At 55.1% G+C, this 21831-nt stretch overlaps 1 protein-coding gene across 4 annotated transcripts in view; it reads left to right on the top strand.

Annotated features, from left to right (window-relative positions):
- Positions 1-21831, top strand: part of DAB2IP (DAB2 interacting protein) — a 156525-nt gene that overhangs the window by 20405 nt on the left and 114289 nt on the right. For 2 of the 4 annotated variants that reach the window (XM_039866711.1, XM_039866710.1), the window contains exon 1: positions 20334-20556. The exons of 1 other annotated variant lie outside the window; for it this stretch is intronic. In XM_039866711.1, the coding sequence (XP_039722645.1) occupies positions 20433-20556 (124 nt within the window). In that variant the 5' untranslated portion in view covers positions 20334-20432. Of the gene's footprint in view, positions 1-20333; positions 20557-21831 lie in introns of those variants that run through there. One more of the 4 variants, XM_039866709.1, reaches the window with a different exon arrangement.

Here is a 21831-nt window from a genome sequence, read left to right as displayed (position 1 = left end):
GCCCCCCCACTCAACACCCCCTCACACATAATGTATTCCCCCCCACATACACACTAACACATACATAAACGTACACACAAACACGCACATACACACATACACATATACTTATACACATACACACAAATACACAAATACACATATACACATATACACAAACACATAAACATACATACAAATGCACACACCCATACACACATATACTCATGCACACGCACTTATACAGATACATAAAAACACATACAGAAACACATATACGAACACACATACACACAGATACACATATACTTATACATACAAACACGTACATAAACACATACATGCAAACACACATATACATATACATGAACACATACTTATACACACAAACACACACACACACACACACACACTCCCCAGGTTAACCACTGTCTGTGTTTTGGAAGAACCTGTGAGAGCCTGTTTCCATGCTTCCAGGGTCTCCCCATCCGGGGTCGTCCCACATGCCCTGCAAGGTCACCTCGCCGTGTTCGGCATCAGCACTCACACCGCCTCTTGCTGCGGGACGGCCGCCAGGATTCCATTTTCAGAGCAGACTGTAATTTATTCAGCCAGGGCCCAGTGATGGACACGAGTATGGTTTACAGGTGTTTTTCTCTGCAAACAGGGCTGCGTAAACACCTCTGTACATCTGTTCCTGCATGCGTGTGAGAGTTTATCTGAGGGATAGGATGTCGAAGGACGGTGTATGAATTTAAAACAGACATTTTATGGATTTTAATTCTTGATACACGTTGCTGAGTTACCCTCCACAAAGGTTGTGACAGTTTCTGCTCCTGCCTCCTGTGGGTAAGTTGATGAGGCCGTGAACTTCTCCAGTATCAAGAGCTGGCCTGGGCTAGGGCTGGGATGGGGGTGGGGTAGGCTCCCAGGGGCAGGACTCAGCCAGGAGGGGACCCTCGGGAGGCATTTCGAGTGTGTTTTTCTCAGTGCTCTTTTGTGCTCTCATGTATCTGTGAATCCTTACGAACCCTACGAATCTAACAATTTACAAAAGTCATTTATCCTGCAACTTGCCTTTTTTAGTACAGTAAGGTATTTTGGAAAGGTTTTCCTAGTCAGACGTGGACCTCTCTCTTGTTGTCTCTGCTGCATAGAGCTTTCTGCAATTGAGGGCGTGGTGCTCGATTTAGCCACCCTCCCCTGGTGTTTCAGGAGCATCCTGTGGACCTCATCGGGCTCAGGTGTCAGTGTCCCTTTGTCCAGAAGAAGCACATTTACTAGGACAGTGGTTATTGCTGGGAATGGCACTACTGTTATTCCTGCTGTGAGCTTGGAGCAGAAGTCATGGTTTTGCCATGGCCTTGAACTCAGGTCTGGCACTTCTCTGGGTTCTTCTTGAGTGACGTGCAGGTCCAGTGCATCTGCTGACTTTGTTCTTCTGGCCCATGCAACGCCAACTCCTAGCCCCCCGGAACCCCTTGCCTGCATGTGAGCAGACTTGCCTCTGGTGGAAGGTTGGCACAAGCATCGAGCCATGGGCTCACTTGTTCATCTGCCAGCATGATTTTCCTTATCTTTCCTCTTTAGAGTCTTTGTGGGGTGTCTGGGTCTGGCTGGGGGTATGGTGGTGGGGGTGATAGGGAAAAGATTCATTCAGCTCCTACCCACAGGCAGTGAGTGCTAGTGGCCATCCCTGGTGCTTCTGCTATGGGCCAGGAGGCACAGGGCAGTCAGGAAAGGCCTCCTGGAGGAGGTGATACTGGGAACAGCGAGATTTGGAGATGAGTCTCTGGGCTCTGAGGGAGCCCCTGGGCAGAGGCATGAAAAAAGAGGAAGGGGTACATGAAGGGGCTTGGCAAACCTCCTTTAGAGAGACTCTGGCCACCTGTGGTTGCAGGGGGTCTACTTGAGGGCCAAAAAGATGTTAATGGTGAGATCTGGAACCAGACAGACTGGGCTCAAACCCTGGCTCTGTCGGTTTCTAGCTGTGCCTCCTTGGGACAGTCACTTAACTTCTCTGAGCCTCAGTTACCTAGTCGGTAAAATGGAATAATAATAGTGCCTTGCCCACAGAGCCGGCGGGAGGGTTGCCTGAGCTCTTGCGCACAGACCTGTACAAGGTAACTGGTGTGGGGTACTATGCAGTCACCTGGGCGTGGGATCATGATTAGAGTTGGCAGTGGGGTCCGGGTGAGGCCAGAGACACTTCCTGCATGGAGTTCACAGCTGATGGACTCATTCTGGTGAGGGCAACATAGCTGACAGTGTTAACTCCCTTTTCCCTCTCAGGTCCCACCCCCACCAAGGGAGCACTGTCTGGGGGCCCTGTCTGCAAAAAGCAATCCCTTTAAGGACAGTGGATAGGTCAAGAGTCTTTGGGGGCAGGACCCAAGTTGAAAGGTGGCCTCGGAGGGTTGGGGAGAAGGAGGGCCTGGTTTGCTGGCGACAGAGGGGAGTGAAGATTGGCAGCTGGCTGTCAGGCTTGGTGCTACACTCAGAAAATGTGGCCAGAGATGATCTCCGAGCAGCCTTTGGGCGCGTCCTCGCGGCGCCCTTTCTTTCTGGGTAATTAATGGTGTCTTTATCCCTCCTGAGGGCGGTGGTGGGTACAGCCGGGTGGCTGGGCAGACGCCAGGCAGACGGTCTGAGCCCACTCCGTCCTTCCTTCAAGATGTATCACCTGTCAGCTCTGCTCTTTGGGGACATAAAACAAGTTCCCTGGGAGGCGGCCAGGGGCCCTGAGGCCCTGAGCTGGGCTGTCTGGGGCACAAAAGCTCCAAGGGTCATTCTCCAGGGGCTCTGCCAAGACTTCCCCACTGAGGGGCTTCTGGGTAAGCAGAGCAACCAGCGTGTGGGCATGGGGTTTGGTTCCTCTTTAGTCTGACTGAGGCAGGTGGGTGGAGACAGAGTCTCTTAGAAGGTTGGGGACATGCCAGGCAGCACACAGCCAGAGCTGAGCTCCAGGGCAAACCCTGCTCTTCTCCCTTGTGACACCCAGCTCTAAGCCAGGGGTTCTTAACCAGGGACCCCAGGAATCTCTAGGTAGAATCCAGAGAGTACACAAACGTCGACAGGAAAAAAAAGTCCCACTTTTATTTTCACCAACCTCTAATTACAATTGCAAATTGTAATTTTGTAAATTACAAATGTAGGTGACAACCCACAGTGGCATTAGCTGTTCTATGATTTTATAGAAATCACAGAAAGCACAGAAACTATCATGTCATAATATAGTTTTGTGGGTATCCTGAAATAACACTTTTGTTCATCATATTTCAAAATTACAGTAGTTATTAAAACTAGATCTTGTTATTTAAGGTGTTGATAGAAAAGCACATATATTGCTGTGAAGGTTTTAAGAAATATTTTAATAACCATATTTCAGTGTAATTGGTTTCCTTTGTAATCCTCGGTATTTTATCTTATACATTCAAAACCATTTTTCTGAGCAGGGGCCTTAGACATCTGGAATCCATGACACCAAGAAGGGTGAAGGACTCACAGGCTGGGCACCGAGGCCGCCCTCACTCAGCGTCAAGGTGTCCTGTAGTTAGTGGACTGACATCTGCATTGAACCCACCTGCTCCATGCACCCAGTTGTGTGCTGGGCCTCGGGGCTCCTGGTCTTTTGAGGAGTGTGTGGGGCAGGTGTACCTACACAGCTGTACAAGGGACCAGTGAGCCCAGTGCCGTCGGGGTTCCGAGGAGGGAGAAATCACTTCTCCTGAAGGGACCTGACTGATCCTTAGACAGCTTTGTGGACAGAGTGTTACTGGATTTTGGCATTGAGAACTTTGAAGTAGGAGACATGGGGAAAAGCACGTCTGGCCCAGGCACCAGCGTGAACAAAAGCGTGGAGACCAGAAGGCTGGGGCAGTGATGGGGGGAGCGCAGAGGGAACGATGAGAGTGGGAGCCCCGAATGGAAGGCAGAGGAGCTCGCGCCACGTGCTGTCGGCCCAGGGAGCCACGGCAAGGTTCTCAGCAGCAGAGTGATGGGTGCTCAGGTCTGGGTTCTAGGACAGTCCCTCTGGCCGCTAGGTGGAGGGACATCTGGAGGGGATGGGGCTAGAGGCTGGCTGTCCAGCAAGGAATCTGAGCAGTCATCTAATGGGAGACATAGAGACCTGAACTGAGCCCAAACTGAGGGTCCCAGAAAGGGGAGTCTCCCCAGCCATGGAATGAGGGGGGGTAGAAGGTCCACGAGACCTCGAGTGCTGGAGTCTGAATGCCAGGGTTCGAATCTCAGCTCTGTAGGTTATTAGCTGCATAGCCCTGGGCACTTCAATTATATTCTGCAAGGTTCATTTCCTCATCTAAGACGTGTGGTGATAACAGCACCTGCCTGGCAGGGTTGCTGTGAGTGAGGAATGAGATGATGCTTTTAAAGCTCAGCACAGTGCCCAGCACAGAGTACGTGGTGGGACATGCCAGAGCTGTGGCTGTTTTCATCCAGTAATAAAACAGCTGGTCCTGGGGGCACCTTGGACAGGAGGGGCTGCAGGGCGAAGAGAGGCCAAGGCTGAGGTTTCAGAGGCAAGAGGGGTGCTCAGACAGAGTGACATCAGGCACCCTTCTTTTTTTCTAAATCCTAGAGCAGGAAGTGTCTAGACCAGTGTCCTGCTGTGAGCCTGGAGCCCTTGCTGAGCCAGGATGGCCCGGGCAAGGTGGCAGGCGAGGGACGAAGGCAGAGTCTTCAGATGTGGACCCTGCTCACACTGGGACTGAGCCGTGGGGTCATATGCACCTTCCCACACTCACCCCGGTCCCTAACTGGGGCTCCCACACCTCAGGTTGAGGGGTTCCAGCTTTAACTCTGCTGAGTGATTGCTCTGCTCTGGGCAGTGTTGCCCACTGACGTGGGAGAATAAATTTGCCGTGTTTTGTAGAGCATGTGGAAGCATATTTGGGGGGTTTAATCTTCTTAATAAATCGTTCTCAGATTGTACACTATTAAACCCCTGGAAAATTCATGAGCACGCTGGGAATAGAGATCTCATCGGGAAGGTTTGACACGGAGCAACACAATAAACGCAGCTTCTAAATTGGGTCAGGGAAGCCTCCGAGGCCCCAGCTTGCTAGGCCCTCCCCAGGCCTATAAATTAATCATGTACACAAAGGGGCCTTGTCCTCTCTTGTCAGACTGGGGGTGGTGTCTGTGCCCACTGACCCACCCCCACTCCTACCTCGGCTGCAAACAGAGCGCCTGGTGAGGCATTTCAGCCTCTGTGCTTTGTAATTCCTCTATCTCCAAAGCAGGGTGGGTATACATTTCAGCAAGAGAGATGTAGGTTAGATAGGGGAAGGACTTCCTGGCAGACCGTGGGGTGGCGTGAAATCCTGGAATGGGCTGCGCAGCGAACTCAAGGAGACGCTTTTCTTTAGGGCTTTTAAGACCTGGCAGGCTCTATTCCTCTTTGGCACTCTCAGGTCACTGCCCTGTGACGGCAGTGACCAGAACAGACACAGCCTCAGGGTCTGGTCTCAGGAACCAGCTAGGAAAGTACCTCTTTCTGGGCCATCTTGGGGGGATTTATCACCTGCCTGGCCTAAGAGGCCAACTCGTTGGACACACGGCCAGCATCCTCTAAGCCCAAACCCTCACTGTGGTGTAACTACGTGGCATTTGGAAAAGGGAAGTCAGGTCGAGTCTCTCTCTGAGGCTGCCACCATTCCTCCCTTATGCCTGTTGGAATCCTACTCAAAGGCCTGGCTGAGATGCCACTTCCTCTGTGAAGCCTTCCTTGGTGTCCCCTGCCCTGTCAGTCAGAATCAGTTACCCGCTTCCTTATGCTTCTTCTGCTTTGGGCCCTTGTTGGTAGGTTCCTGTGTCCCACCAGACTGAGGACAGGGACCGTGTCGGAGCCTCCTTGGGCCCACACAGTGTCCCTTCCATGACTGTGCCAGTACTTGCATGGGTTTGCAAATGTCAGCCCCTGAGCAGTGTCCCCCATGCACCTTAGTGTGGGAGCTGAATGGCGCGGCTTCCCAGTGCCAGCTGTGGGAATCCTGGGCCCTTACACCATCGGTAGAGCAGGCACAGGAGGTGGGGAGAGGAGGGGACACAGGACACAGTCCCCGACTGGCTACAGCTGGCCCTGTCTTTACCCACTCGGTTCTGACATTTTACAAGTCTTTATCCTTTTTTTTTCCATGAGCCTGCTTAAAGCCTTCTGATTCTGCAGGTCTTTGGAGGGAGGGGAAATGGTCCCCACGTATACACAGGATCCCCCTGAGATGCCGCAGTTTTAGGAATCCCATTCTAGCACAAGCCTGGGCAGGTGCAGCCTCTGTGAGCAAGTCGGGAGGGCTGACGTGTCGGTCTGAGGCTGGGCGGGCAGTGAGGGTGAAGTTCACCGCCACCAGAGAGAGAAGGATGCCCTGGTTGAGGCGTGGGGGTGGAGGATGTGGGGGCGGGAGGTGGAATGAGGAAAGCTTTGTCTGGAAAGAGCAGTTTTGGAAAGCGTTACTGGCTAGCCCACCCAGACCATAAGGGAAGGCGATGAGTCCTGGTGGTCCAGCCTCAGGAGCGGGCCTGGAAAGGAAGCGGGTGGTGGAACAGGAGAAGGCAGTGGACAGCTCAGTCAGTCCGCTGGGGAGCTCTTTCTGGGGCTACTGCCAGCCCCAGCCCCAGCACCAGCCCCTGGTTGGCTGGGAAGAAGCTGTTCTTCCATCCCCAACCCCCACCACGTGGACTGGGCTGCTTGGGCCTCAGAGGTGCCCTCGGCCCCCTGGTGGGGCCTGTGGGGGGGGGGCCCAAGCATGTCAGTGTATGTATGTGTGTTGAGGGGGAGTTGGTGGCGGGTGAACTGCCATGTGTGCCCTGTGGAGCACTGGCTAGGGAGGCAGGGCCTTGGTGTGGAGCTAGCTAGACACAGGCAGTTAGTGCCACGGGAGGTCAGCAGGTGGAGAGAGAGAGCCATGAGACCCGTGGGCTCGAGGAGGCCTTTGAGCCACTCAGTAGATGGCACTAATTCAGTGCATAAAAATAATCCTGGACTCGGCCCTGCACTTCAGAATTTTTCAAGCTCTTTCAAACCCACAAGCTCCCTTCTGTCTCCAATGGCCTGGGAGGAAGCGAGTTCCTTCCTCATTTGACCACAGCGAACATCAAGTTCTAGAGCAAACTTTGAAGGGCCTCGGCTGGCTGGTGGTAGAACCGACTGGAGCCCCAGCTTTTCTGGCCGTAGGTTCAATGTGGACCTGCTCGGACGTGGAGTGAGGGAGCATTGGCTTTGCTGTCCAGATGCCCTGCTTGTAAGGCAGATGGCCACCTGGGAGAAAGGTTAGGATCGGGGGAAACAGGCACAGTAAAAGAGTGGCATTCTGATGGGGGTGGTGGGGGTTAGGCATCAGTGGGACTTCCTGTCGGGGGGCTAGGCCTGGGGAAAGAAAAGATGCATAAATGCAGAGAGAGTGGGGCAGGGGGTTGGAGGCCATCTAACACAGCGCACTTGTGAATGAAGACAAGACAGGAAGCAGATTCAGGCTTAGCCAGCTTGCAAAGCCCTGACTCCCCAGCCTGAGCATCCCCTGCAGGGCCAGTGGGCACTCTGAGCTGGAGGGTCATATTTGGAGAAGCCCGCTGCGGAGGACCCTGTGGGCAGTCTCAGGCCCATAGGTCATTTGGGGGCAAACTGTGGCTATACCAGCTCTCTGGCTATACCCCAGAGGTCACCTTTCCCCTCCTATCCCTGGCCTGCTCTGTCCCTTTCTCCTGGCCAGACCTTCTGCCCCAACCCACTTTAATTCTCTCGTTAGCATAAAGAAGAGAAAGACTTGCTTCTTAAGATGGCTAAGTGGCTGAGGAGAGGAAAACAATGAAAGAAGAGAGGTGGTTGCCACGGAAACTAGAAAGCAGAAACTTTAAGGAGCAGGAGGAGAGGAAAACAGATGGAGGGCTGAGGGCTGAGGGCCGAGGGCAAGGGGGCGACCTGGCCCGGGCTGGCACTAAGGCCTGGAATACCTCTCTGCCCAACACCCCTAGCCGGCAGGAGTGGGTGGGAGGGCCACCTGGCTGCTCCCAAGCCTGGGCGTGAGGTGCCTGGTACCAGAGTGAGGTAAGCAGCTTGTGGTCTGAGGAGGAGCCCATGTCTTCTGTCCAGAACCCTGCGAGGTTAGGAGCCGTGGGTCACACTTCACAGGGAGCAGCCCAGGGGGTTGTTCCCTACAGGTCTTTGCATGATGTGTCACCCACTGTTCTAACACACAACGATGATGTGGCCCAGGACCGGACAGTTTACAAGGCAGCTTCCCACGTCTTGTCTCATGCAAGTCCTGTAATCATCCTGGGAGGACAGAATGGGGAGATGAGGCCCGGAGAGGTTAAGGGACTTGCTGCAGATCCCACAGCTGAGGACTACCAAGAGCGAGGTTGCAGCCCCTGGGCTGTCAGACGCTGAAGCCCTGAGATCTGCCTGGTTCCCTGCCACTTTTTGTTTTCGAGTGGGTAGCTCTTCCTGGAGCTGGGCACTCCCAGTAGCCTACAGACCCTTCTCATCCCTCAACCTATTGAACATCCTCTGGGGCACTGCCATTTGCTCCCTGTATAACCTTAGGGAAGTTGCTTTCCTTTGAGGCTTGATTTCCTCATCTGTGAAATGGGCATAACAGTGCCTTCTGCCTCTAAAGGTGGCTGTGAGGATGCAGTAAGTGGATGCAGGCACAGTGCCTGGCTCAGAGGACACGCTCAGAAATCTCTTCTGTCACATTTGAGTGGTTGGGGCTGGGATGCAACCTCCCTTTATTGCAGAGAAGTTCCCTCATCTGTGAAACGGGGTCTCATGAGTTCCTGCCTTGCCCAGGGAGTAAGAGAGGTTGGTCAAGATCATGGCCGTGGAGCCTCTGGAAAGCATCAAGCTGGATGGGGAAGCACCAGAGTCTCCAGGCTTAAAACTGGCCCCCAGGGCCCTGGTGAGCTCCAGACATCTCAGCCTACATTTTCTCTGCCAGACTTCCCTGCCAGAGGGTGCGAGGAATGGAGGGAGGAGAAAGGAATTGGGCCTCTGCCCAGTTAGCCCTGAGTATGAGACTTGGACCTGCTCAAGGTTTGGGTCTGAAAGGGGCCCTAAGAATCCCATGTGGCCTTATGGGCCTGCTCCTGAATTGGAGCCAACCCTAAGATTTCTCCGGAGAGAGTCCCGGGGAGCCAAATGTATTATTAAATGGCAGAAAGGCAGTGCACTGCTTGTGAAAGATAATGGGGGGAAATTTATTGGATGGGCTATAAATCACAGAATGAAAAGCACTGGAACCTGAGGGGAGGAAAATTAATAAGTCCTGAGCTGTGACTTGTTTGGGGTGGGACGGAGGGCATTGGCCCTGTTTTGCTGTGAGCTCAGGAGCTTCAAAATGCGTGGAGGACCAGAGATGAGGAAGCTCTAGTGTGCATTCACGTGCGCCGTGCTTTCCTGCAAACACGACTGTGACGTCTTCCTTCTCCTTATGATGGGCAGCAGTCATGTGACAGCCCTGGTCTGGGCGCCGGGGTTATGATGGTGAGCCAGGCAGACAGGACCCAATCCTCGGGGCAGCACTGTGCCAAGAGAGACGGATGCGAGATGAATCATCAAAAATAGGTATCACGTAGCACAATGTGATGGGTTCCCTGGAGGAAAGGTGCAGGGAACCCAGAGAAGATGCAGGAAGGTCATTGTTTGGTGCCGGGGGGAGTAGTGAGTTTGAAGAGGGAAGGGGAGTACCAGGTTTTTCTGGAAAGGAAGAGTGAATGGGAGTACCAGGTGGCTCAAGAGAGCCAGGGGGCAGAGATGAGCCAGTGTCCGAGGGCCAGCGAGGCCAGAGTAGCTGGGGCAGAGGGCTCTTTATAAAAAGCTCACTCTGGCTCCTTTGTGGAAAATAGACTCACAGGTCAAGAGAGGATTTGGGGAGACCAGTTAGGGGCTGTGGGAGTCCCCACAGCTGGAGATGGTAGTACCTGGATCTGAGTAATGGCAGTGGAGATGGAGAATGGTGGGTAGACTCCCGCTGGAGTTCGGAGCTAGCGATAAGCCAGCCATTCACAGAGCGGGCTCAGAGGGGGCTCAGAGTCTAGGGAGCATGCCCATGTCCTGTGCCCGATCAGTGGGAATGGTGGGAGCAGAGACATGAGAGAAAGAAGTGGTGGGGGGCTGGGGGCCGGTGTGGCTGAGGAAGGGGTAGGTGTAGGAAGTGGTGAGACGTGAGATTGGGGAGGGGGCTGGGGCAGCATCCACTGACCACTTTCCGGGCTGGGACTAGAAGCCAAGGCTCCAGCTTTATTGCTACAAACAGCTCTGTCTTCTTGGCATCTGAAAAGAGGCCGATGGGTTAATTACCTTGGGACAGGTGAGGGGACACCATTAGGAGCCAGGCTGTGTGAGAATGAGTCCCATCTCTGCCACAATCACCTTTCTGCACCTGTGAAATGGGAGAGTAACAGTATCTACCTCCTAAGGTTGTTATAAGGACTCACTGAATTAATATTGCCTGGCAGAGAGTAAGTACCGTACTCTGGGGTTGGTAACTATCCTATATGATCTTAGGCAAGGCTCTGCCCTGTCTGGACCTGGGTTTCTGCTGGCTGGTCTGCGCAAACACTGTGGGTAAAGGTTCTTTAGTCTCCCTTGTGCTGGCAGGGTCCAGCTCTGTCCAGCTCCCTGGGGCGGCCAGAGTGTAGCACCAAGCAGACAGTGTCACCACCGATGGGACAGTGTCCCTCGCAGCCCTATAAGGAGACATCAGGCCTATCAGGACTGAAAGGGGATATTTTAATCAGCCCAAGACTTGGTGAGGTCAGAAGGCACAAGGACCAAGACAAAGGGGGACCAGTCAGTGCTGCTCCCCAGTCTGAGCCGACCCGCTGGGTCCCAGAATCCAGACTGCATTTGGGGAGCCCGGGGAAGGAAAGGAAGCTGGGAGCTTCACTGTGGAACAGGACCTGGGCAAACTACTTGTTCTCCATCCGTTCTGAGCCCAGTTTGCCCAACTGTACTATGGGGCTTGGAATCCCTGCTGTGAAAGGGGACAGGCTGCAGGCTGTAAGAGGCTTGGGACACTGTCAGGAACGAGGGTCCCAGAAGTCTTCATACAGAGACAGAGTCCTGAGAATGAGCAACAGGTGGGCCACCTTAACCACCTGTTGGTTAAAATGCAGATTCCCAGGCTCCTCCCCAGGTGGGCTAAACCAGACTCTCCCCAGTAGGCCTGGGCTTCTGCATTTGAACATGTCCCCCAGGCAACAAAAGTGCCTCGAAGTCTGAGAATTGAGGTTCCAGGCTATCCCCTTTGCACTAGTGGGAACAGAGGCCCAGAGCGGGTACGGAAGCCTTGCCCAAGTCACTCAGCACACTAGGACCCTGTGCCATTCCACCCTGGGATCTCAATGGGACAGACACAGCCCTAGGAGCTATAGAGTCCTGGGCCTCCCCAGCAAGGCTAGTGCTTCCCATGGTGGGCCTGAGGCCAGGAAGGGCTTTGTCCCAGGGCTTCACAGACCAGCAGGGGGCAGCACCGGCCAGCACCTCCCGGTCACTATGTGGGCCTGGGCCCGGCAGGGCCTGGAAAGAGCCCACCACTGGGTCTGTGTTAGAAGGCAGGTCTGTGCGTGTGTGGGGGCCCGTGTGAAGAGAGGGACGTATGAGAGGGGGAGCACTAGGAGGAACAAGAAACACGAGGTCAGAGAAAGTTGGTCCAGAGAATTCTGACGCCACCTTGTAGCTTCTTGGGACAGAGATGACGAGGGAAAGGAGAAGGCCGTGTCAGCAGCACTGTGTAGAGGCCACTGTAACCTAAGCTGCTCCCCCAGGGCTCTCAGAGGGACTGAGATAAACTCAGGGGCCCCGCCTATGTCCTCTGGGCTTTCTAGTAAAGGTCAGCCCCCCAAACCCTAACTAGGGCCTTTTTGCCAGGAGGAATGTGCGTATGGGGCTGGGGCTGCATCCCAACCCCAGCCCCAGCTCCCCTACTGGTTCCTCCTTACTGTGCCTGTAGCAGCAGTATCTGGGAAGACCCAGGTGTGTCTGATTGACCTCGGGCAAGTCCCAAGCCCTCTGAGCCCTGGGTGGAGGACAGGATGACCAGCAGATCTCTAAAGGCCTTCTGCAATTCTTAATTGTGGGAAAGCAGCTTCACTTTCAGACTTGTCGAGGACAGGGGCCGTTCGGTAGTGAGCTCCCTGTCATTCAAGGTATGACAGACAAGGCTGAGTGAATTTTGCTTTCTCTTGGGCCTTTGTCTGTGGTCTTGGGCCATCCTTTCTGAATGCCCTGATTATCTCTCTGTGTTAATTATTAATCACCAGGAGAGCCCCACCTGGGGAGAGGGGCAAGTTCTCAGCCATGGGGTAGAAGCTGGGCTGCTGATTTCCAGGATGACCTTGAACTTGTTTTCCTTGGCCCCAAACTTTCGGCTACTTCCTGTATAAGCAGACGCAGAAATTCTAGGGCCCCAGCCCTTCCTCCTACCCCTGGTGGAATTTCCAGACAAAATGCTGTTCCCAGGGTGGGGGCAGGGCCAGCATTGTTTTTACTCTCAACAGGAGTTGAGGGGTGACAAATGGCAGAAGCTACATTTAATCCTCAGCCACATAGCCTTAGAATGCCAGCTATTGTGCTGGGTGGGATCTGCAGGAAAGGCCAGTAAGTACAAGACCATGGCTCTGGTATAGACTTTTCCTCCTCTAACACCTGCTGTGGCTCCCATTTATGTTCCCAAATGGGCACAGAGGCTCTGAGTGTCAGTGCCCAAGGGTCCTGAAAGACCGCCCAGGCCAACTCCATTTTACAGGGGAAGCTGGGGCTATGAATGGGGGAGGACTTGCTCAAAGGCGCATAGCAAAGCAAAGGCATTTATGCATCCATTCATTTATTCTACACCAGCTCCTGCATAGAGTCAAGACTTACAGTTTGGCCTCTTGACCAGCCCCAGGCCATTGCTTGAAAGTCAATTTTGCAGCCTGCTGTCCACATGTCACATGGAAGAAAGCCCAGGCCCAGAGAGGTGAAGTCACTTGCCCCTGGCCTCACAGCTGCTCTTGAACAAAGAATGGGGGCTTTGAGCCCAGCTTCCTTCATTCACTTCATTCATCAAATGTTTATTGAGCACTGCTCTGTGCCATGGGGATACAGCTGTGACGGACTAACAAGGCCCCTGCCCTCATTCAAGTTTAGGAGACGACAATTCGTGAACAACCGAATACACAGATAAGATAGTTTGGGGAAGTGATAAGTGGAAGAAAATAAAACAGGGCAATGGGATAGGGTGTGGGGGTTCGGGGAGAAGCACTTGAGATCAGGTGGCCAGGGAAGGCCTCAGAGAGTGTGACATTTGAGCTGAGGCCTCAGTGACAGGAAGGAGCTGACCATCAGAAGACCCAGGGTTAGTGTGTGAGGCAGAAGGATCAGCAAACACAGAGGCCCTGCAATGGGACTACGTTTGGCAGGTTCAGGGAGTGGTAAGATGTACAGCGGAATCTAGAGCCAGCTTAGTCAGAGACTCCCCTAAAAAGCTGCCAGAAGGCTCTTTTAAGAATACCGATTCCTTGGCCCTACTCACCAGGATTTTATTCAGTGATGCTGCGTGGGGCCCTGGCATCTCCTTCTGAACGCTCCCAGTGCAGTTCACGGGCATCCGGCTGAGCCTCCCTCCTGCAGGCCTGCCACAGGGAGCCAGCGCCTCTTTTCTTCGTTGCAGAGTAAGGACCAGAGAGGGTCATGACTTACTGAAAGCCACGCAGCCATGTAGTAGGAGAGCTAGGCCTGGAGCCTCTACCTCTTAGCCAGGGTTCCTTCCTTACCGCTTCACTTCTACCCTTCTGAAGGGGCTGCTGAGGCCTCACCTCTGCTTAGATCTACCTTCCCTTCTCTCCTCTCTGATCTCCCTCCTCACGCACCCCATACATCCTGCTACGCAATCCTTAACCCACCCTTTGCTCCAGCCTCGCAGTTCCACATACTACCTCCAGCATAGGCCTGGCCAGTTTCTACCCCTGGGCCTTCGTCATGCTGTCTCCCTTTCAAAGGGTACACTCCTCTGCTCTCTACCTAGGCAACTCTTACTCAGCCTTCTAGCTCAGTGCCAATGACTCTTCCCCCAGGCAGCCTTCCAGAACTTCTCCTTCCTCCAGATTTCCTCATTGCGGACTCCAGATCAGATGAGCTCAGCCACTATTCTCAAATGCTGCCTCCGTCTCTCCCAGGCAGTCTTACTGAGAGCCTTCTCAGGAATGGCAACCGTGCTGACCAGCACTGGCTATCTTGCTCTAGAGGAGCCCACCGGCTAGTGGAAAAAGAAATCGCCTGGAGGGGCAGTTGTTGGCTAGTTTATACACAGGGTTTTGACTCACTATGCTATTTGACCTTCCGCAACCTCACAAAGTATAAGTATTATTACGCATATCCTAAAGTTGAGGACACAGAATAGTTAAGGCACTAATCTGGGGTCACACACCCAAGAAGTGCTGCTTCCTCAGTCCCTTCCTAGGACCTGGCTACTGGGCCTGTTCATCTGTCCTCCTCAGTGGGATCTGCTGGAATGGAGTGAGGCCTGTCCCCCTGGAACCCAAGACAGTGCCAGCCATGAAATGGTTCACAGATGACCAGGCAGGCCTGCCTCGGAAGGGAAGGGGGGCTCTCTGACCTCACACTGGGACCATATGCCACCCCCTCTGGTGGCCCAGTGGGTATACAGCTGTCTGGGCCCCTCAACTGGAAGGGGAGAAGGAGGCCTGGAGACCTGAACGCCTGGACTCTCAGCCCCGGGCCCGGGCGGGAGAAGGAGGGCTGCGGGTCCACCTGGAGCCTGGCAGCATTTCTGGGTCAGGGCAGGGAGAGGAAGTACGTGAAGAGAGTGGCTCCAGGCCTGGCCATCTGGGCCGAAATGCCGGCTGCTAGGGTGGGGGTGTGGAAGGAGGAGCCAGGGCTGTGGCCTGGATCCTGGATCCCAGTCTTCCCCAGGGTCGGAGCCCTGAGCTTTGGGGGCAGTCGGCCTGGGGAAGAAGCCCAAGACACCTATGGTCCAGGTAATTTAGGGGGAAAGCAGGTCTCCGCAGCAATGTTTGGGACTAACCCCTGACCCCCATGTGTGACTTCAGGCAAGTCGCTCCCTCCCCTGGCTTTACTTCCCATCTGCAGGGAGTGATGCTACTTTATGCGGGGTGGGAGGAGTACTCAGACCTTCAAGGACTGGGGAATTGATGCCAGATCTGGCTTGCAATGCATCAGTCAGGCCTGCGGCTGTCTTGTGGGGCCTCAGCATCCCTGGTTTCACCATCTACTCTGAGGGATCCTTCTAGCTCTGACAGTCCAGGGTTTTCTGACGGGCTGTTGACATGGACGAGGAAGATATGTCCTCTTCTCTGGATGGAGGGATATTTCTAGATCCCAGTGGAATCCTGTGGAAGGCTGGGCAGAGATGTCAAGAGGCTTTCTTTGAGTCACACAGCACCCAAGGAAACAGTGACCCTGCCAAGTGGCCTTCTGTCCCTGTTAGGACCCTGGGCTCACCCTCGGCCTAGCTTTGGGTGACTCAATTTAAAAAACAGTCCCCGAGGTTCTATCTGTGTGTGTTGAAATGTCCACGCTTGACTGGTCTCCCAGTTCCACCTGTGTTGAGAGGGGCAGAGCATCGAAACCCAGGTCATCACGGCCCTGACTGGGCCATTTTCTGCAAAAGATGTCATCAAATTCACCAGTGATTTTAGAGAGAAAATCTCAGGGGGGCAGTGGAGGTGGTGGATGCCTGGCTGGGTTCGAGAGCTTGAGTGTGACCTCACAGGGCTTGTCCGCACCTTCCACTCCGTGGGGTGAGCCCCGCTCCATCCTCCCCTGTCTCTTGAATGAAGGTCCTACTCCTGATCTAGCCTCGTTCCCGGAGGAACAGCGGATGCAGGAAGCTGTCATTGCCTGCCAGACAGGCCACCTCCTGGGGCAGAGGCCCATGATCTTAACCATAAATGATTCCGCAGCACCCCCACCCACACCTCTGCCAGGGCTGCAGCGGACTCTGAGATTGAGACGGGCCTGGGAGGCGGATGTGTGCATGGCTGGCTGCCTGGGGACTTCTGGTCACCACTGCTCACCCTCCTCCCGACAGGAAACCTGACAGGTCTGGGACCTCCAGACGCCCATTGTGTGGGGCACGGCGTGGGCTCCAGTGTTTCCTTTGTCAGGACTCCTGTCCCTTCTCACCTCCTCCCGGTCCTCCTCAGAAGAAAAGTTCCAGGCTGTTGCCCCTCCCCCATCTCGGCATTAAGTCCTGCTCCCCCTTAAGACCTCCGTTACCTCCAGCCCACCTGGGTTCACATCCTCACTCCTAGTCTGAGCTGTGTGACCTAAGGGAACTTACTTACCCTCTCTGTGCTTCCAATAGTTTCTGTAAAATGAAGGTGGTAACCATCTGCCTCATAAGATTGTCTTGAAATTAAATGAGAAAATAGAATGCTGCAGATAGGGTATGGCACGCAGTAGGTGCTGAGTATGGTTTATTAGTATTAAAACCAAATTTTACCTCCGGACAAACCTTCCCAGGCCAAACTCGTAACCCTCCCGTTTTAGCAGTCTTGGACTTCTGTGGTCCCCTCTCCCTGGGGGCAGTCCTGTGTTGGATTACTGGGGCTTCTTGCTCTTGTTTTCCTCCTGCACAAAATGGCCCCTCAGAAAAGGCCGGGCCCTTCTGCTTTGCGCTCAGCTGAAGGAATGAGTGATCTGGAGGAAAAACTGTCCTTTACGGGCAATTTAAGGCTCTTCGAGGGTAATTCTGACAATAGGCTTTTTTTGCTGCTTCTTCACTGACTGTAAACCTGACAGCCCCAATAGGATGTGAGACTGTTCTAGGCGGTCAGGTGCCCCTCCTGACCCAGCCCAGGCCTGGCCGGTGGTTTCCCTGGACTTCCGGCCCCACTCTTAGGCCACCCACCACCTCCCTCCCAGCAGGGTGTAATTCTCCTCAGGACAACAGATGCTGATGGCTCTGTGTTCTGAGGGAAATTCCGTGGGTCCATTTTTCCCTGATCATTATTCAACCCAACTGGTGGGGTGTGGTGGGGTGCCCCTCACTGGGGCTCAGACTTCCTTCATGAGGTGATATTTTTCCTGAGTCCTGAGGGACAAGGAAGAGTTTACCAGGTGGGTGCAGAGGGAGAGCTTCATGGCAGCCATCTGACCAACAGAGCAAAGGCCGGAGGTGGGAATGAGCCTATATCCTTTGGAGGCCGAGAGCAGACAGATGAGGTTGGGTGGAGTGGGTAGGGGTGCTAGGGGAGGTGGCAGCTGGGTCCTTTTTGATACTGTGGGAGGCTTTTTGTTGGTAAAGTTGGTGGCTGGGGTCCGGTTGGATCTGATTTAGCCAGCAGAATTCCAGGCCCCACCCAGACCCACAGAATGAAGAGTCTTGGGGGAACCCCAAAAGTATACACTTTTAATGAGCTGGGGTGATCTGGAAGCTAAGGAGCATGGAGGCTGCAGCCTTGACCCCCACCCAAAACAGCACATGGGGGAGGTGGGAGCCCCTCTGGAGGCAAGAAGGTGGGAGGAGAAGACCACTGACGGACTATCACCCCTAGGGGCCCAGACTTACAGTTCCGCATGGCCTGGGAGGGGTCTATTGCAGGAAGTGGTGGTGGGGGGCATCCTCAGGTGTCCCTCCTCCAGTGTAGGCAGCCTCCGGAAGCGGGGCTGCTTCTGTTGAAAGGGAGGAGGCCACAGGGGCAGCGGGAGGGGGGCGGGTGGCTTGTTTCACAGCAGGATTGATTCCAGATGCTCTGCTGGGAGTGCAGGGAGCAGCCTTTGTCTGCTTGCCTGCCCTGGGGGTCCTGGGCCAGGAGGAGGGGCAGGGAGCCCAGGCCCCCTCTCTCCTATTTCCTGCCCTGCCTACTCAGTATCCCAGCTGGTACCTCCCCAGGCTTGTGGAAGTGGCCAGCTTGGGTGGCTGGCAATGCCCACCCCATCCCAAGGCCTGGAACGCAGAAGTTTCTTCCTCTTCATTAGCTGACCCTCCTCCCTCCACAAGGCAGATAGGTTGGAGGTCCGTAACTTCTCCTTGTAGGTGGGGAAACTTGAGGCAGGGAGGACTTGAGAAACCCAAATATAAGCACAGCAACCGTGTCAGACTTTTGGAACCCAACTATATTTATGAATGAGGTCCTAAGTTTGTGGCCCCCCCGCCTCTGTCCACATACATACACCTAAATCTGCTCGATGGGGGCCCCAGTCCAGGACCACTTGACCTAGCCACTGATCAGTCTGCTGGCAGGAAGCCTCTTATCCCCTCAGGGAAGGTTAGAACCTGGCTGATAGGGAGATTCCTGCTTTGGAAGGGAAACTGATCCAGATGAACTCCAGGCCCTGGGAAGAGGACTTGCTGTCCCCACCGTGAGCTAGACTTCCTGGAAGTCCTCCACCCCACAACACTGGTGGGCCTAGCCTGGAGGTTATTCATTACTGGAAGTGCCAAGGGTAGGTGGCTGCAGGAGCCCCACCTGAGCAGGTAGCTCAGAGCTAGGGAGGAAGAGGCATGCCATGAAGACTCAGAGCCTGCCTCTGTGCTGAGGGGCTAGGTCCAGCTCTTCCCAGGGGCCTTCGCTCTTATAAAAGATGCACCTGGCAATGTCTGCTAGTGAGAATGAGCCAAATCAATGCTTAACCCAAAGGGGGCTAATAGGGTCCTAGCTTTTTGTCTTCCTGAGGGACTGGCCAGAACTCAGGGGAGAGGGGCCAGGGGAGCTGACAGCTTTGGACAGCCCAGACTGGGTTCGGAGAAGCAACACCTCTTTTGCCCCTCCCCCCGCTGGTCCTGGGAAGGCGCCTGGCTTCCAGCTGTGATCCAGGCTCCTCCTGACCTGGGGGCCCTCCCCCTAGCTAAGGGAGCGAGGGAGGGGGCTTCCCTTGTGAGGTGCAAAACCCGGCCTGGATTCCCGCCCGCACGGCCCCACCCCTTCCAGGGCCCCACCTTTCAGCTCTTCCGGAGGACGTCCAGACCGCCTCAGGCACCCACGTGTGAGTCTGCCACAAACACACCCGCAAGACTGAGCTTTGGGAAACCCCGGCTAAGACCACTTGCTTTGATTACTTTCCCTGTGACTGAGGCAAGTGGACCCTCCCCATCGGGGCCTTCGTTTCCCCTTCTGTACTCGAGGGGATGAAGCTCAGGGAGGTGGTCGTCTGAAAGATTTAAAAGATAGTGCTGCAGGGCAAAGGGAGAATAGAAACAGAGAAACCACCGAGGGCCGGGCCGAGGGCCGGATGGTTAGGGAGGGCTGAGTCGGGTGGACTTTGGCCAGGCAGAGGAAAGTAGGTGGGGGGTGGGGGACAGTCCTGGCTGAGAGTAGAGCAAAGGGGAGTGAAAATAGGGGAGTAGTAGGGGAGGTGGTTTGGTTGGGGGACGGATCGATTGCTGAAGGCTCCAATACTAAGGAAGGTTGTTTGGACTTGTTGCTTTTAGACTCCGGGGAGCCTGGGAAGTTGCTTGAGCTGGGAAGTGAGTGACTTGGATAAAGTTTTTCAAGCAGGTCACTCTAGTGGGAATTGGCACCCTCCCTTCTCCCAGCCTCGGTGTCCTGTCCCTACAGTCAGGTGTGGGTTGTTCTGCCCTGCCTGCGGGCCTGCCAGCGCTGCTGTAAATGCCGAGTGGGAGAAGACATCACAGCATCTGCGGGGTTTTATTTGGGGAAGGTCTAGATCAAAGTGGGCAAAATGTTCAGGTTAGGCAAAACCCAGCTGCATATACAGGTGTTCATTATGTTCTCTCCGTGTTTGAAGTATACACCGTAATTTTAATTATATAAAAAAAATGGATGTATCAAACGGGACAACTTTTAAAATGTAAAGACTAGGCAAGAATCCTGCGTGAAAGGAAGTTTTTTTTTTAACTTGGCTAGGGCAGTGGCCAGCGGAACAGTATTTCTGCAGGTCGATACTCAGCCCAGTGCGTTTGTGGCAAAATCGGGCCCCGAGGCGTCAGCCTCATTTGGATCCTAATTGTAGGTGACTGGCTGGAATACAGTGCCTGCCCAGCCGCCTCCGTGCGCCCTGCCCAGTGCAGGGGAGCGCGCACATGATGGTGTGCACCATCTACACCCGCAGGCGGGATGCGGCGCCCCGTGCGCCCGGAGGTTAGGCATCTTCGCTCAGGCGCGGGCGTGGAGGCAGTGACCCTTCTGGGGACTTGCTTGGGGTCCCGGGGGGCACTCCAGGCCGCCTCGCCCCGCAGACTCCAGGCCGGGATTTCTCCCGCACTGACTTTTCGGGCCGGTGCCAGCCCGGCCCCGGTCCCCGGCCCCCGCGGCGGGGCCGGCTGCTCCTGGGAGGGCGGGGACTGGGGGAGGAGTTTGAGCGACTTTGTGGGGCAGCCTTGGCCTCGTCCGCGGCGGCAGCACTAGCGCGCAGGGGACCACAGGGACGCCCGCCGGGCCGGCCGGAGCGGGTGATGGGGCCCGTGTGAGCGCGCCCAGGCCCGGCCCGGTGCCCGGCGGGCGGCAGCATGTCCGCGGGCGGCAGCTCCAGGAAGAGCACCGGCAGGCCCTCCTACTACTACCGGCTGCTGCGGCGGCCCCGGCTGCAGCGACAGAGGAGCCGCTCCCGCAGCCGGACCCGGCCTTCCAGGGGTAGGCGCCACCCCGACCCCTGACCCCCAGGCCCTCCCTACCCCCGCTTCACCACCTGATGCCAGGGACCCCGGATCCTTCTGCTTACCCGGGACCCCCTGATCTGTCCCTGTAGTTACCCATTACTGTCTGCTTGATCCCCATTCCCCCGGCTTCTCCCTCACCCTCCACCTTTGTGGGGAAACTGAGGTTCTAGTGTCTACCCTTAGGCCATGGGCAGGGAAAGAGAGATTGCATTCTGGGGGGTCCTCTTTCATCCATCTCGGAGATTGCACCTCCTGCTCCACTGTGCCTCAGTTTACTCAGCAGCTGGGCAGTAAGGCAGTACTGAGTGGATCTCGGCTTTGCCTCATCTTACCTCCACTGCCCTGGCCTTCAGCTTAGTCTCACCACCCCACCTCCCCTCAGGGACCTAACAGTCTCTTCCACGGCTTCGGTGCATGGACAGGTGTGTGGACTTGAGGGGCCCTGCCCTAGACATCCTTGGTTTCACAGGAGTTGTGGCTGTAGTGATCTATCCGTAGTGACCCCTCCAACTTTAGAAAGAGTTTCTCTCTCTCAAGCCTGGGAAGCTGGACAGGGAGAAGGGGGAGGTGCGAGCATTTTCTTTTTCCAGTAACTGGATCCTCAGCTGGAAACGGGTGTGATCCAGGGGGCTGCCTTCTGGGCCGCGTGTTGGTGTGGTGGGGTGGGAATGTACTTCTTCTGGCTTGGTGGGAGGGGAGGGGTCTTTGAGTCTTTGAAGGGGCCCGGGAGCTGAGCCTGAACGAGAGGGCTCAGGGGCCCACGGAGGTGCCCAGCAGAGAGCGGGGAGGGGGGGGGCGGGTTTGGCAGGGACCCAGACCAGACGGTCAGGTTGTCTTGGGAATGAGGAAGGCTGGCACGGTGCCTGATCAGAGAGGGGTCTGAGCAAATCTGCACTGGCAGACCTGAGGTCGAATCCCCACCTCCCCTGTCACTGGTCCTGTTGCCTGGGCCCTGTAGTGTTGCCCCCAACACCAGTTTTCTTGTCCGTGTGAGTGCAGATAAAGCAGGCAGGCGGTATAAGTTCATTTGCTTCCCCTCAGAATGGGCAAGACTTTTCCCACGGTCAGGTCTGAGCAACAATGTACAGGCTTCCTCAGGAAGTGCAGTTCCTGAAGTAGTGAGTTCCCCGTGTGTGGAAGGGTTCAAGCTGAGGCTGAGCGTGTGCTCAGGTGTGTGCTGGGAGTTCAGTCCTCAGGGGTCTCTCAGGGCCTGTGATTCGCCACCTGCCCTTGCTTGTCTTGAGTGGCC

The sequence above is a fragment of the Pteropus medius genome, unplaced genomic scaffold, assembly GCF_902729225.1.
Source record: "Pteropus medius unplaced genomic scaffold, Ma_sr-lr_union100, whole genome shotgun sequence".
NCBI classification, from domain to species: Eukaryota; Metazoa; Chordata; class Mammalia; order Chiroptera; family Pteropodidae; genus Pteropus; species Pteropus medius.
This window is presented reverse-complemented; position numbering and strand designations above follow the sequence as displayed.